This window comes from Diadema antillarum, unplaced genomic scaffold, assembly GCF_040938485.1.
Source record: "Diadema antillarum isolate AM-2024a unplaced genomic scaffold, OU_Dant_1.0 seq00001051_RagTag, whole genome shotgun sequence".
NCBI lineage: Eukaryota > Metazoa > Echinodermata > Echinoidea > Diadematoida > Diadematidae > Diadema > Diadema antillarum.
The window spans coordinates 1,025,019-1,038,752 of record NW_027271881.1 but is presented as its reverse complement, the minus strand read 5'-3'; the positions used below and the strand labels follow the sequence as shown (position 1 = coordinate 1,038,752).

General features: G+C 36.6%; 1 protein-coding gene across 1 annotated transcript; it reads left to right on the top strand.

The window, feature by feature from the left end:
• Positions 1-6,936: 6,936 nt before the first annotated feature.
• On the top strand, positions 6,937-10,727 carry LOC139743151 (phosphatidylinositol-glycan biosynthesis class F protein-like). The gene is made up of 5 exons (XM_071653661.1): positions 6,937-7,215; positions 8,266-8,402; positions 9,253-9,369; positions 9,849-9,957; positions 10,446-10,727. Exons 1-5 carry the CDS (start codon positions 6,937-6,939, stop codon positions 10,578-10,580), a joined length of 777 nt encoding a protein of 258 aa, XP_071509762.1. The 3' UTR covers positions 10,581-10,727.
• Positions 10,728-13,734: the final 3,007 nt, after the last annotated feature.

Below are 13,734 nucleotides of genomic sequence, written 5' to 3'. Positions count from 1 at the left end.
CGGTGCTAGTGCTAGTGTTATCTCCCAAGCAACTGCTCTAGAGGGGAATGAAACAGCATTATCTGTGTCAATATTGAGTGAATGTAGAAATATGAGAACATAATCAGTGAAGTTTGAGGAAAATCGAACAAGCCGATTAAAAGTTAATTTTTGTCAAGTTTCTTCACCGTCATCGCTGGATGAGAAGACAACAATTCGTGATGCACTATAGCTCCGAACTTGAAGTCATCCAATGCACTTTACAAATGAATCAACTATATAATAAAGTGCTTGATACAATACAATGAGAAAGTGTGGTGAGCTTTCGTCAATAATACGTCGATTTTCTTGTAAAGAAAGTGATAGTTTTCCTGTTTTTTAAATTTTGTTTGTGCCTTTTTTGTAATTTGTTTTGTTTTATTTGTTTGTTTGGTCGTTTTCTGACTGAATAAGGATCCGGGATAAGGATAGTCTGCATGGAAAAGCTAAGACCACTATATAGCGACTCCTTTGTTCTTGGTAGCGTTTGTTGTCAACTTAACTAGAAGGAAGTGCTTTTACTCTATTAACCCTTTCTATACCACTGAGTCCAATGTGCACAACTCGATCTCTCACACAAACATTTTATGTAGAGGGTTAAACTATAATGTGATCAATTCAGTCTATACACGTTCTATATCATAATGCCATTCACTCACTTTATATACTGCATGAAATAAGTTTGTTTTTTCAACAATACTGCTTATAATCAATATGTTTCTTTTTATTTTATACTCAGTTTACTTACATATACTTTTTATTATATACATTCAGGTTATTATAAGGAAATTAACGCTTCATCTCCTTTTTCTTAAGAATTGGGGACACTACGGATGGCATTATAGACTCTCATGTTCAATCGAGGATCCCGAGTTCAAATCCAGTCCAGTGCTTACATCCTTGGACAAGATGTTTTTACCCACCCACTCTCGACCCCGTTGAATGAATGGGTGCCTGGCAACGCTATATGGAGTAATATTAACAACAGGGCCCTCTGGAAGGACAGTGACGACACTGAAGAGGCCACATATTCTACGGAAGACCATATTGTTATTATTATTATTATTGTTATTATTATTATTATTATTATTATTATTATTATCATTATTATTATTATTATTATTATTATCATTGTTATTATTATTATTGTTATTATCATTATTATTTTTATTATCATTATTGTTATTATTATTATTATTATTATTGTTATTATTATTATCATTATCATTATCATTATTGTTATCATTATTATCATTATTTTCATTATCATTATTATCATCATCATCATCATTATTGTCATCATCATCACCATCACCAGTATTAATCATGAAGGAAGTCTTTTAACCATGAGGAAATAGATCTTAATGTAGGTAATGTAGGAGCGTGCTATAGTAATTTCGTAAACGGGAGAAAAAGATAGGCTTGCTTAAACCAATCTACATCATGGCGCTTTCTTACGTCAATGAGCAAAACAAAACCAAAACTATCAAAACTTGACCCATATGATTAATTCAAAGAAGACTTGGTTTTTCCTGGAAATACGATAATTGGGCAATAGCTCAGCACTGTGGCGGGAAAAGATTAAAACATGATCCCGAAAATAACCTTTGCATCTGTGAAAACGAAAACAGTGATTCAAGAAACAGCGACGAGTCTAGAAATGCCTTCTTGTACTTTATATGCGTCTTGCTCTGCACTAAAGTAGATTACGTGTTGTGCATGCAAAACATCGCAGGGTGTAAACAAAAATGTGACATTTCACTGTGGAATCAACTTATAGATTTCTAACATCGAGTGATGCCGAAAACGTGCAATCACTCCTTTTCATTTTTTGTCTACCCCGCTTGTGAGCAATATAGTAGAGGTATAGCAAACGCAGACCAGGCATGGACCGGGGAGATGTCCATTATATATCGCAGGTGACCTTGTACATATATCAGTAGCTCATGAAACCCGTCATCCGATCGATTCGGCAGTGTCGTCATCGATTCGACACCTCCACAACATGTGTGAAGCGCCATGGTATGTTGTTTATCTGTGATTTTTTTTTCATGTCTTGTAGAAGCCATATAACTGGATTTGTTCAACGGGAATCGCACGTTTCGTATGCTTTGAGTAATACTATAATAAGATATCATTCCATTGTTAGTTTGAACGATTTCTACAGTGTAGGCCTATACCTTCCGTATGTAACGGATAAACGAAAATTTGCAAGCAGTGTCCGCATCGGAAGTGAATTGTTCTCCTGAAGATAAATGGCGTCACTGGTCAGCTTTTAGGAACAAAATCATCAACTACATAATATTTACCACTGAATGAAAACAGTAACTCGTGGATGACTTCTCTCTCGGAGGCAACAATCAAATGATTTCGAAACACCAGTGGATCGAGGGTCTTTCATTCATGGGACATGATGATCTTTCTTAAAAGCAAAGCTGTGCCTTCGATTTGCAACCTGTTACTAAGCTGAAAAGTAGATGGGTTACTGTTCATGAAGACAGGGTGTGTTTATTTGTTTGTGTCTTTGTTCATTGTTTCGTCGTCCAAATTGTACCTGTAAGACGACAGGATCCATCTCCTTCCGAGACGAATCTGAAATAGAAAATTTGTATTGAAACACACATTGATACGTCATTCAACAATGGCAGCACATGCCATATTAGCACATTCGATTTCAAAATACGTTGTCTGTCACGTATATGTGGGGTATACCCTGAGGCTGAAAAAGCAGAAATTTGGATATTTGTTTTTAAATTCAGTCTTGGGACTTCAGGAATCGCATAAAGCCATTAACAAAGCTAATTTCTGGTAATACTTTCTTGATATGTCAATATAGTACTTGTGATTAGCATTTCTTAACTAAGCAACAAACCCAACAGTGTTTGGATATTAGTGGGAAATCTGTTATTTCAAGTCATATACATTCTCTTCTTATCAAAATCGGAACGATTATTTCACAATGATTTATGAGAATTATTTGAAATATAGGTCAATAATTCTAACGCGTTACGAAGATAACAATGACGATGTCTGCAGGTGAGGCGTTTCCGTCTTCACTCATTGAATAATCTAAATTGCGTAGTGAAGAATTTTAGTTTCATCTTCGCTGATGATAACACGGAGAAGGCAAAACTTTGGAATACCTAGGTGAAATAGGTAACTCTTATACATACACACACACACACACATATATATATATATATATATATATATATATATATATATGTTTATATATTACGAAATCGACGTTACCATTGTTGTTAGTAATTGTTTTCAATTCAGGTACGTCCATTCCCAGTCACCTCTCCATCTAAACCAGTTTTACGTTCCACATGAAAGAAATACAACGTCATAGCATGAACCACTCAAGCCTGAATTGAAAACGCAGTGAATTCATTTCAGTAAAAGACTGTAACAGTGATTCATCGATTATTTAGGTGCTTGCTCTGCGCAATTGCAAAGCAAACCAAGTTGCACACTGGCCTCGAATTTGTACAGGCAGAGAAAAATCCCCCGGCTGATCGAGTGTTTTAAATCACCGATTATTTTTTTTTCTAAGCGTGTGTGTTTGTTTGTTTCTTTTTACCTTGCCAAAGCAATAACAACAACACTAATTCATTCGAAATTTCAGCTCTAACAATATCTCAAAACTAGTCTTCATTTTTGTCCTCCTCTTTCTATTTAAATCGATTTCAATCACATTTTTGTTTTATGGCGAGGGAAAACGAAATATGTAATAGTAAGCTCACAGACGTATTTCTATGTACTTTCATGGAGAATTGTCGCAAAACACACACACACACACACACACACACACACACATATATATATATATATATATACATACAAAGACCTTGATATGAAATAATAGTATCGAAGCGTTGCCCTAAGTGAAATTATGCGATATCAACAGTATTTAAATGACATAAGAATCTGTTGTAGTATTTTCATAGATGAACATCCAGTCAGAGTGCGTCAACATCTAGATCTCAAAATGCTACCAAACTTCAAATTAAGCTGTTATCATTAGATCATTAGCATAAACAGTTGATCTTTATTATTCTGATGAATGCCATATTTTATGTGAAAAAAACATTCTTGAATATGTAATTACAGTTATGCGATTTATAGAATATAAATATATATATATAATCAAGCAAATTATCATAATGCCGTCCAACGTAAGGTATGGAAATAGCTATACGTTAAACCATCAAAATAAGGTTAACATGACATGTAATAAATATACTAAAGTAAAACCTTAAAAGATCTAAAAAGTACTCCTCTTTATTAATCATAACCCTAACATCAGAGAAACAGCTGGGCTACCATTCTCAATGTCATAATCAACTTGTACGCGATCTCTCAGTCAAAATTGGATAGAAGTATTTATATGGAATACGATTTGGACTTTTATACTTGTGCAACTTGAGAATCTTGAAATTGGGGGCAGAAGGAACACATTAATGCATCTTATAGTGCTCATGTCAATGAGTCCTGTCAAGGGGGTGAAATAGGACCCATGACGAGATGAAAACAGATTGCCCCCAACCAAGCTTCCCCCTTGTGGGTCCAAACAGGCCGCCACTGTCACTATGCAGGATATCGTTGCTTCTTTACTATTGACATTATCAACATAACTACATGAATACACACAAGATGTGAATTTGCTGTACAAATTCAGTTAGCAAGGGTCCACAATAGATAGTGTACGCAGAATTTGCACATTTTACCAAGGGGGGGGGGTCCTAAGATAAAATTAAATATCTCTATCAGAATTAGGTAATGGAAGATCTTGCAACAAATAAATTTTGAAATTGGATCCCTTCCAACCAACTCCCATGGGGATGCAGCCAGGGCACTACATTGATTTTCGTTGCAAACGTGTCAAAATACAAAGTGAATTTTTAATCATATTTTCATATGAGGTAAAAGAGCAAATATCTATCATTCTTATCTCAAAGCATCCAAAATTTAGGCTACAGCTCGATATTTCGAAGGTCTGTCGTTTCATTCGGTTCGTTATTTCGAAATGTCTATTTAAAAAAAAGGAAAAAAAAGTTCGTTCGTCCGAAAATAAAAGAAGGTTCATTCATCCCAAAATGAAGACAGGTTCTTTAATTCTAAAAATGGGGAGGAAAAAAAAATGATTTATCAATCCGAAAATGAAATAGGGTTCATTAATCCGAAACTAAAGGGGATTCGATACTCCGAAAATAAGATAAACATCTTTGAGTTGAAAAAGTACTGTGCCGTAATTCAAACGCAAAATATGATATACTATAGGGAGGTCGACTCTTTCCACCTCCCTGGATGTAGGCCTATAACGTAATCTCAGAGGAGGAGAAGGATACGTTCGTGGGCAAAACATATTTTGCCTCAAGCAGCTGGGTAAATAGATATCTGATTCCTGAAGAATGTTGAAGTGCTTTCCTCCATGAAACACATATTCCTCACAATCCTCTGGGCCCTACTTTCCTATTTTATCTTCCTCTTTCCTCCTTTCGCCCTCCTCCTCCTCCTCCTTCTCCTCCTCTGACGGCCTCCATCATCATCATCATCATCATCATCATCATCATCATCATCATCATTATCACCATCATCATCATCATCATCAGAGCATGCATGTCGTAGAAAATTGAGAACAGGGTGTACCAACGAAAAAAGAACGTGGTAGAAATAACAAGCAAATAAAAACTCATAATATATAGTTTATAAACAGTAGATCTCAACTTGAAAATATCAATAGATTTCATTCCATTTTGGCATTCATGCGATCTCCCTTTCTGACGAGCCTGTTTAATGCATAATTACTATGTCACGTGTAATGAGTCGTCTGATGAGGTTCCTGGCTTCCATGCATCACCAACTCGGCGTCCGACTGACACCTCTTCAGAATGAGACTTGTAACGAGCGGTATAAAAATATCCTGGAACCATTTTGCATGCACAAACCCACAAGGCAGCTTAAAATCAGGTTTTACAGAGCAGCTTTCTGTTTGGTACATGCGTAAAGTCCGTATAAAAAGTACATGCGTTTAGACGAATCGCGATGAGGGGATCCAGAGCTTTCAAAGAGATTTTCCTCCTATGCTCTTTGAGTTTTACATCACACTAGGTATGAGGTTGTATGTTTCTCATGGAGTGATGAGATAAATAATCAATGGTCACTCTTCCCTAGGGGAGTGTAGGTCTAGATATAGGGCCTAGTATGGTCACTACATGGTCATTCCTCATGTCAGTGAGTGAGGATCGTGTCACGGCTGACTAAATTTGCTGTCAACTCGAAGAACTGGTGACACATTAAGTATATGCATCACGAGAATGTCAGGATCATTTTGAAAGTCGAAAGAAGCCGGTATCGCTCTCATGTTCGCTTTCATGCGACTGGTTTTGTATCCATCCATACATACTCCGCGGAGTGACCTACAGCCCAATCTAAAGCACACTCCGTTATCTGGCTTTGAACCAAACCGAAAGCTGTACGCGTAAACCCTTCTGTCGTGATGTAGTGATGGTCAATTAGCTCACATTTCCTTGCATATAGTAGCTCGACGACATATTTTGAATTATCTTTTTCATGGAATCATAGAATTGATGAAAGAACCTCATTCGTCAAGGCAACATAACCAGTGGCACATAGGCCTATATTATGGTGTGTTGCAGTTCCGGCGGGTAACACAACATTCAGAATTTGCCAGTACTAATACATACTCTCATCTCCGGGCTATTATATATTACGTTACATTTACAAACAGAAGCAGAAAAAATCACTTGTATTAGTAATTACAATTATTTTATTCATAATGGAGATGTTGAAAGGCAGAGAAAGAAGGGGAGAATTTGTGACCATCCAGCTAAATCTGCTACTTCTTTTGTCGTTAGAGGGCGTTGGTGGTGTTGACGGAGTTGTGCGAAGATGGCAGCCTCCAGTCTTTCCATGTCGTCCGAGCGGACGTCACGGAAATACGTAAAATCAATATTTTACGTTCTTATAGTGTTTTCATTATTTCATCTAGTGTCAGTTTTGATTGTTCTTGTTCCAACTGGCAACAGTTTGTTAATATTAGACCCGATATCAACGCTTAAACCGTGGTGCATATTGTATGGTGTGCTGCAATGCATTGGAAGTTGGCACTTATCGCGTTCACATCCACGGGACGACGCTGATTGCGGCCTGAGCTCAAGCGGTGGAAAGGTATGCTCACCCGGCCCCGCTGGCGGTTAGCGGCTTTGCTATTAATAATACTAGGTTACTCCATTTATGATAAAATTTGTATGCTGTTCTACCATTTTGCTGGTAAACCGCCGTGATATAAGGTATATACCTAGACAGATAGTGGTGTACATGTGTGTGGCCTATTTCAAGAGAATGCCCCATTTGCCTATTGAAAAGGGGTGAAACTTAGTCTTTGGACTTTGACTTGAATAGGGTAACTGTGGTGGGGGATAACCCGATCGATCGGACGCCGTGCAAAGCACTTCGTCTTCGTCTGTACAGCGACATGGCTGTGCATAGTTATGAATGGGGGTGATTAACGAGGGCCAGGAGGGGAGTAAAAAGAAAAATTAGATCTCTTTATCATACACGAGAATTAATTTGTTGTTTTTGTCGGTTGTTGTTCTTGTTGATGATTAAAGGCGCTTAGCTTCATTCAGTGTTGAATATCTATACCTTTATTCAATAGATCTACTGCAATAGGTAAAATTCACACTCAGTTATTATCAGAAAGAAAAAAAAATAATCAACTAGAGGGTCTACTAAACAATGAAGAAAAAAACAAGTGCACAGGGAGCAGTCTGCATGCCTAGCGCCTATGCGGTTGAGACGGAGAAGAATATGCCTCATACAGAAAATAGCAAACTCTGGTCAGCCCGGCTCGGTATGTTGAGCAGGCTTCTTGGTCACACAAGGAACTAGACCACACATTTGCCAATGAGGATGCTCGTTGTTTCACTGTGGCTTCATTGTTTGCCTTTACAGCTGGCTGTATAGTCCCACATATTGAAGTTTATATTTTTATAGCCATTTAGAATGGTTTCCCCCCCCCCCCCCCCAAGCCAACCTGTGTGATGAAAGTAAAGCCAGTGAGTCTGAAGTTGATTGTAGACATTTTTTTAAAAGTCCCCAGAAAGTAGATTATATATAGGGGGATCTATCAAAAGTATTAAAATGGACAATGGCAGATTTCATGTGCATCATGAAAGTTTGTGAAGTGATTCTGATGATCTTTCTTTGGCCCCTCAGAATCTGAAGGGACCACGTGCCATTATGCATTTCGTCACATCAACAATCAAGACGACTCTGAAATATGGACTCCTGCTGTGCTTCAGCTTCATACTCTTCCATACTGTGGCTGTGCTGTACGGAGCCCCACTCACTGAGTAAGGTATCTAGTGGGTGACACTAGTATCATGTATACACAGGATATAATTTTTGCATTTCCTGCTTTTTTTTAATGAAATAATGTAACCTAACCTCAGTAACTGAACCTTATGTGCAGTGCTGCATATGATAATATTCATGAATGTGAAAGTTTGTGCTTCAGATCCAGTAATTTTAGTGTCATATTTTTTGCAGTCGCTGAAACTGCTGTGATTATCTGTCAAATGTGTAATTTTCAGGACTTTCCTTGTCATGGTAGTTCCAGTGCTTGGCTCTCCTTGATATTCCTACAGTCAAGAATATTACCATTGCATAGCAATTTGCTATGCATATTAGATATAACTGCTATACAAAATGTCATTTGTGTTGAAATTTCATTACATAGAATAGTATACCACTTTGTGCAAAATGTACAAGTCCATTGACTAAAACTGCTATTCAAATTCAAGAAAGGAAATTATTGCCTGAAATATCAACTCGCATCATTTTTAGTTCATATGGGATTTTTGTTGGAAAAAGCAAATGAAAATGCTCCTTTGACTAAGAAATCATCATTGCATTGCTTTAGAGTGGTTTGATGTGAAATATACCGGTACTATTTCTTCAGAAATTGCAATTTGTGTGTAAACTGATCGGAGTTTTGTGAAAAGATGACATCTAATCTTTTGTCTGTCATTTTGCAAAATCATATGAGAAATATGAAAACATGAAATTGTTTATCTTTCTTATTTTTGTCTTGTATTCATTCACTTTTTTTCATTTTACATGGAAGATAAATCTCTATCGAAGTTAACTTGAACGTGGATCAGAGAGTTTTAAGTACCTGTCTGTATGTTTGTGTACAACCAGATCAGTCCAGGAAACTGCCATCTTTGCAGTGCTTCTGACCACATTGGTTGCCTTACCTACATTTTTCATGATTGGAACAGATGGTGAACAGTTCAACAGGATATTCAAAAGCAGAAAGTATGTCAAATAATGAAAGAAATTTTTTTTTGTGTGTGTAGAATAGTACTGATGATTTGATTAAAAGCATATACAGTATATTGTTTAAAAGCAAATGTAAGGAACTTGATCGCTGGTTTAATGAAAAAAGGTTCTTCATTAAATTCTCCACTCTTTCAGTCAACTTCATAAAAATATTTTATTCTTGTGACCCACGTTATGACCATTCTAATCTGTATTTTTTTAAATGGTTTCAGATAAAACCATTAAGCACAATGTGTGAAATCAATAAGTAATCTTCCAAGAACGAATAGTTCGAATGTTGCACAGTTTTATTATTCATCTACATACAAATTATTCGTAGTTGTTTGTATTGGACATATTTGCCTTACATTTTTAAAGACAGGAATCCCTTTTTTGCCTTAAAAAAAGAAGAAGATATTACAGTACTTCCAAAAATGATATAAGCACAAAGAATGTTATTTTGTGTGTGTCCTCAGACTTCAAGCTGGGATTGAGACTGCTCTGGTGTATATAGTTGTAGCTAGTCTGCTGGGGGCATGGCTTGGAGCTTTTCCAATCCCCCTTGATTGGGATCGTCCATGGCAGGTGAGGAGGAATCAAAGAAGTGTGGCAAAGATTTTCATTTTTAGCCACCCATAGAATGCTGTTACAGATGATAAATTTGATTTTATTGGTGATAACTATCTGATTTACTTCATTGCTGGCAATATTTATTGCAAGATCTCTTTTTAAAACATGAACCCTTTTCTCTTGAATACAATGTATGTCGCTGAGTTTTCAAATGATGATAAATCTCTAATCTTTTAGTGCCGGATATATTAAAGACTGAATGAATAACAGACGTTGACATTAGCAAAATACTTAATGCCAGGTAGACTGGTATCAGGAGGACTGTGGAGGATTACCTGAAATGAATGGAATCAGTCATACTTACAGCTTGCTAGTGATTTGAAAATGGTATATCAATTCTAGAAACCATGACTGTCACTTACTGTAGCTTTGCAAGCGTTCTGATATAATATTTCTTGTCTATTTCTTTTTCTCTAATTTCTCCATATGTGAAATTATTTCAGAAATGGCCCATTTCATGCTGCATAGGTGCTCTTATTGGCCATGCTGTTGGACTGGGTGCAGCAGTGGTACACTGTGGGCGCATGTTGAGCACAGAGGTGGATATGTCCTCGGACAGAAAGAGCAAAAACTTTTAGCCCAGAGACCCAAGGACTTGAAATACATCCATGGTACATCCCAGTTACAAATAGGTGTATGTGTATTTGTGCATTATTCACAAGGCATAGACCTGTCTTGCATACAGCAAACCAAGCTCTGGAATTTGTGTCGTCAACAATAAAATATACCTGGGGGGCATTTCATGAAGCGTTTTGTCAGATATTTCGTCTGACAAAATGTTAAAAGCTACTGAAATCCTTGCATCTGATTGGCTGAGAGCAAATTTGTCCGACAAGTTGTCGGACAAAAATGCTTCATGAAATGCCCCCCTGCATTTCATGAAGCATTTTGTCCGACAAAGTTGTCCGACAAATTTGCTCTCAGCCAATCAGATGCAAGGATTTTAGTAGCTTGTAACAGTTTGTCAGAAAAATATCCGACCAAAATGCTTCATGAAATGCCCCCCTGTTATTGAGAGAATGTAAAGATGTGATATTGGAAGAGACTTCTGCTCTGTTTAAAAGATAGTCCCTTATTTGTTTGTTATGTGTTTGCTGTTTGTGTGTTTAGTTTAGTTTTGTTTTGTTTTGTTTTTTGTTTTTATACCCCACCCTCACATAGTGTGTATTGGCCTGGGGTATGTAGGAATCACTCTCAGGTCAGATGTCCAGGCGGTTGGTCAGGCAGTCGGGTTTGTTGCAAAATCTTGTGGTTCAGGTGATGTGTCAGAAAGGGGTCACAGTATTCAAATTGACATCTTCATCTTTGAGTTCAGTGATATTACGTTCTTGTAGTGTCAGACTTTATGAAGAATTTACTTCAGAGGGAGTTTTATTTGACGGAAAGAAAACATTACTTTTATTTAAGTTTAGTACATGAAAGAAAAATGTTGAAGGTACAGGTGTACTATCCATATAAATGTAATGAACATGACACTCTCAGTTAATAGTAATTGTAAAAGCGTCCTTTGTCATGGTAGCTGTGAAGTATCTCATTTCAAAATCCTTGTTCTTGTTTTTTTGTTTGAATTGATACGTGAAAACTTGATAGAACGAGAACCGACATAGCAAAGTATCTTATATAACAAACTAATTTCTCTGGTCCCAATGAATTTATATCCTTTGTTTTGTACTGTTTATTGACTACTGATAGAATGAAATATCTGATGTAAAGAACAAAATTCTGTAGTGTTATTAATTTTCTTGGTCCCAAGGATCTCATATTGAGTTTCTCCTGTACTGGTTTTACATATTTTCTGTGAAGTAATATTTTTGAAGTGCAGTTTCCCATGCTTTTCATTATGACTTTGATAGATAAAGTGTCAAATACTAGAAGTTTCCTAGAAATTGGGCATAACATTATGGAACTAAGTAATGAGGTATTCTTTAGAAATCATTAAATAAGAAAGAAAATTGATTATCATTTACATCAAATAATTCTTGTGTTTAAACCAAAACTGTGGAGAATTTTAGGCTTCAAGGGATTGTAATCACCAAATTATTGTCCAAAAACATTAATTTTTATTATTATTTTTTTTTTTCATGAAAACCTCAGATGGGAGATAATTGAGGTGATGGGAAGACGAGGCCCCTTTTTGAAACGTCAGTCCATGACATGATGAGACAGTGGGGTTGTGTTGACCACCACACAGAGTTTTGTGAACAGAGGTGGAACGTTGTTTTGAGACTTAGCATTAGCCATGGGAGGAGGGGGGGGGGGAATCATGTGCAATATGTGTTTACTGGTTTGTGAGAACCCAGGATATTCCTTGCAACAAAGCCAAAGTATAGATCATGCCAATATGAAACATTTAAGGGTTTAATGTTGTAGTTCATTGCAGTACGTAACCTTATTGTTGAAAGAACAGTTTGGCACATGGATGTAATTATTCATGGATGTACCCATTATCTAATTTTATGGATTTGAAATAGAAATCTTCTTGTTCAGAATGAAAAAAAAAAGTATTGGAAGGGGCTTCTTGCCATGATGGTGTGCAGATGTTTCAAGAATTTGTCAGTGTGACAGGCAAGAGACTGAATGTACCTGGTATGTTTTGCTTGTAAGGGGCTGCATGGTGCTTCAGAGGGAGTAAAGACTGTACATTGAGATATAGGTTACCTGATTGAATGTTCATGTGTGTGACATTCAACATATGACCATGTGTAGTATCTCATCCTATGCTAGTGGAGGAGTGCTGCTTGGTGCTGGTATTACTGTCTTGCAACTACATGAACATGTATGTATATATCTGCAGTTTGTAATAAAATGAACCTAAAATCAATCAATATCCAAATTCTGTATGCATTTACAGTTATTATAGGTCGAGTTGTGGTCTGTTAAGTTTAATTCAGTTTTTCAACTTCTCTGAGTGCATATTTTATTTTATAATGGATTCAGGATTTTTCGTACACACCTTGCTCTGATTTACACATTGGTCCATTACTAAAAATACATTGTAATACGTGTACTTTTAACAGTGTGAGACACACTAGCATATGTCCAAAATTTTGAGTAATTTAACAGATATGAAATTAACCATGCACAGTATCAAAAGTGTGTCCATGAAGAAACAAAACTCCAACATAAAGCACTGACTACAGCTGAAACAGAAGTAATAATAAGTAATGATTAGTCTTTGTGGTATTTTCCTTTGTTTGTTGACATTGGGAGGCTGGTAGATGCAGCCTACTTTACAAATTGTATCTACATGAGGCTTCTGTGTTTGCCCATTGATAAAAATTCTGATCCATAAGATCGAGTTTCCTTGCAGAATTGTAATTGCCTGTGGTTTAGGAGTATCTGCAGTTATACTACATGTCTTTTAAAGAGTGACAGAGAAAAATTTGTGAATGAGTTTATCGAGATTGGTCATGTGACACAATTTTGTGATTTTTTTTTTATGGGGAACGCTTTTATGCACTCACAGCATCAAGTACATTTGTGCAAGAAAGCCGATCACCAACTATGAGAAGTTATGACCACATTGACAATTTTAAGTTCACACTATTCTTTGTCTTAGTGAATACACACGTTACTGAGCTTCAACAGACATACGTACACTGTAATGCACACAGTACAAAACATGCACAGATACAAACACACATGCATACCCAAAAAGCTGTTTGCACTTGAATGGAGTTGTGGCTAGAAAAAAACCCCAGTTTTGATTTCCATATAGAGTTTTGCCCTTCT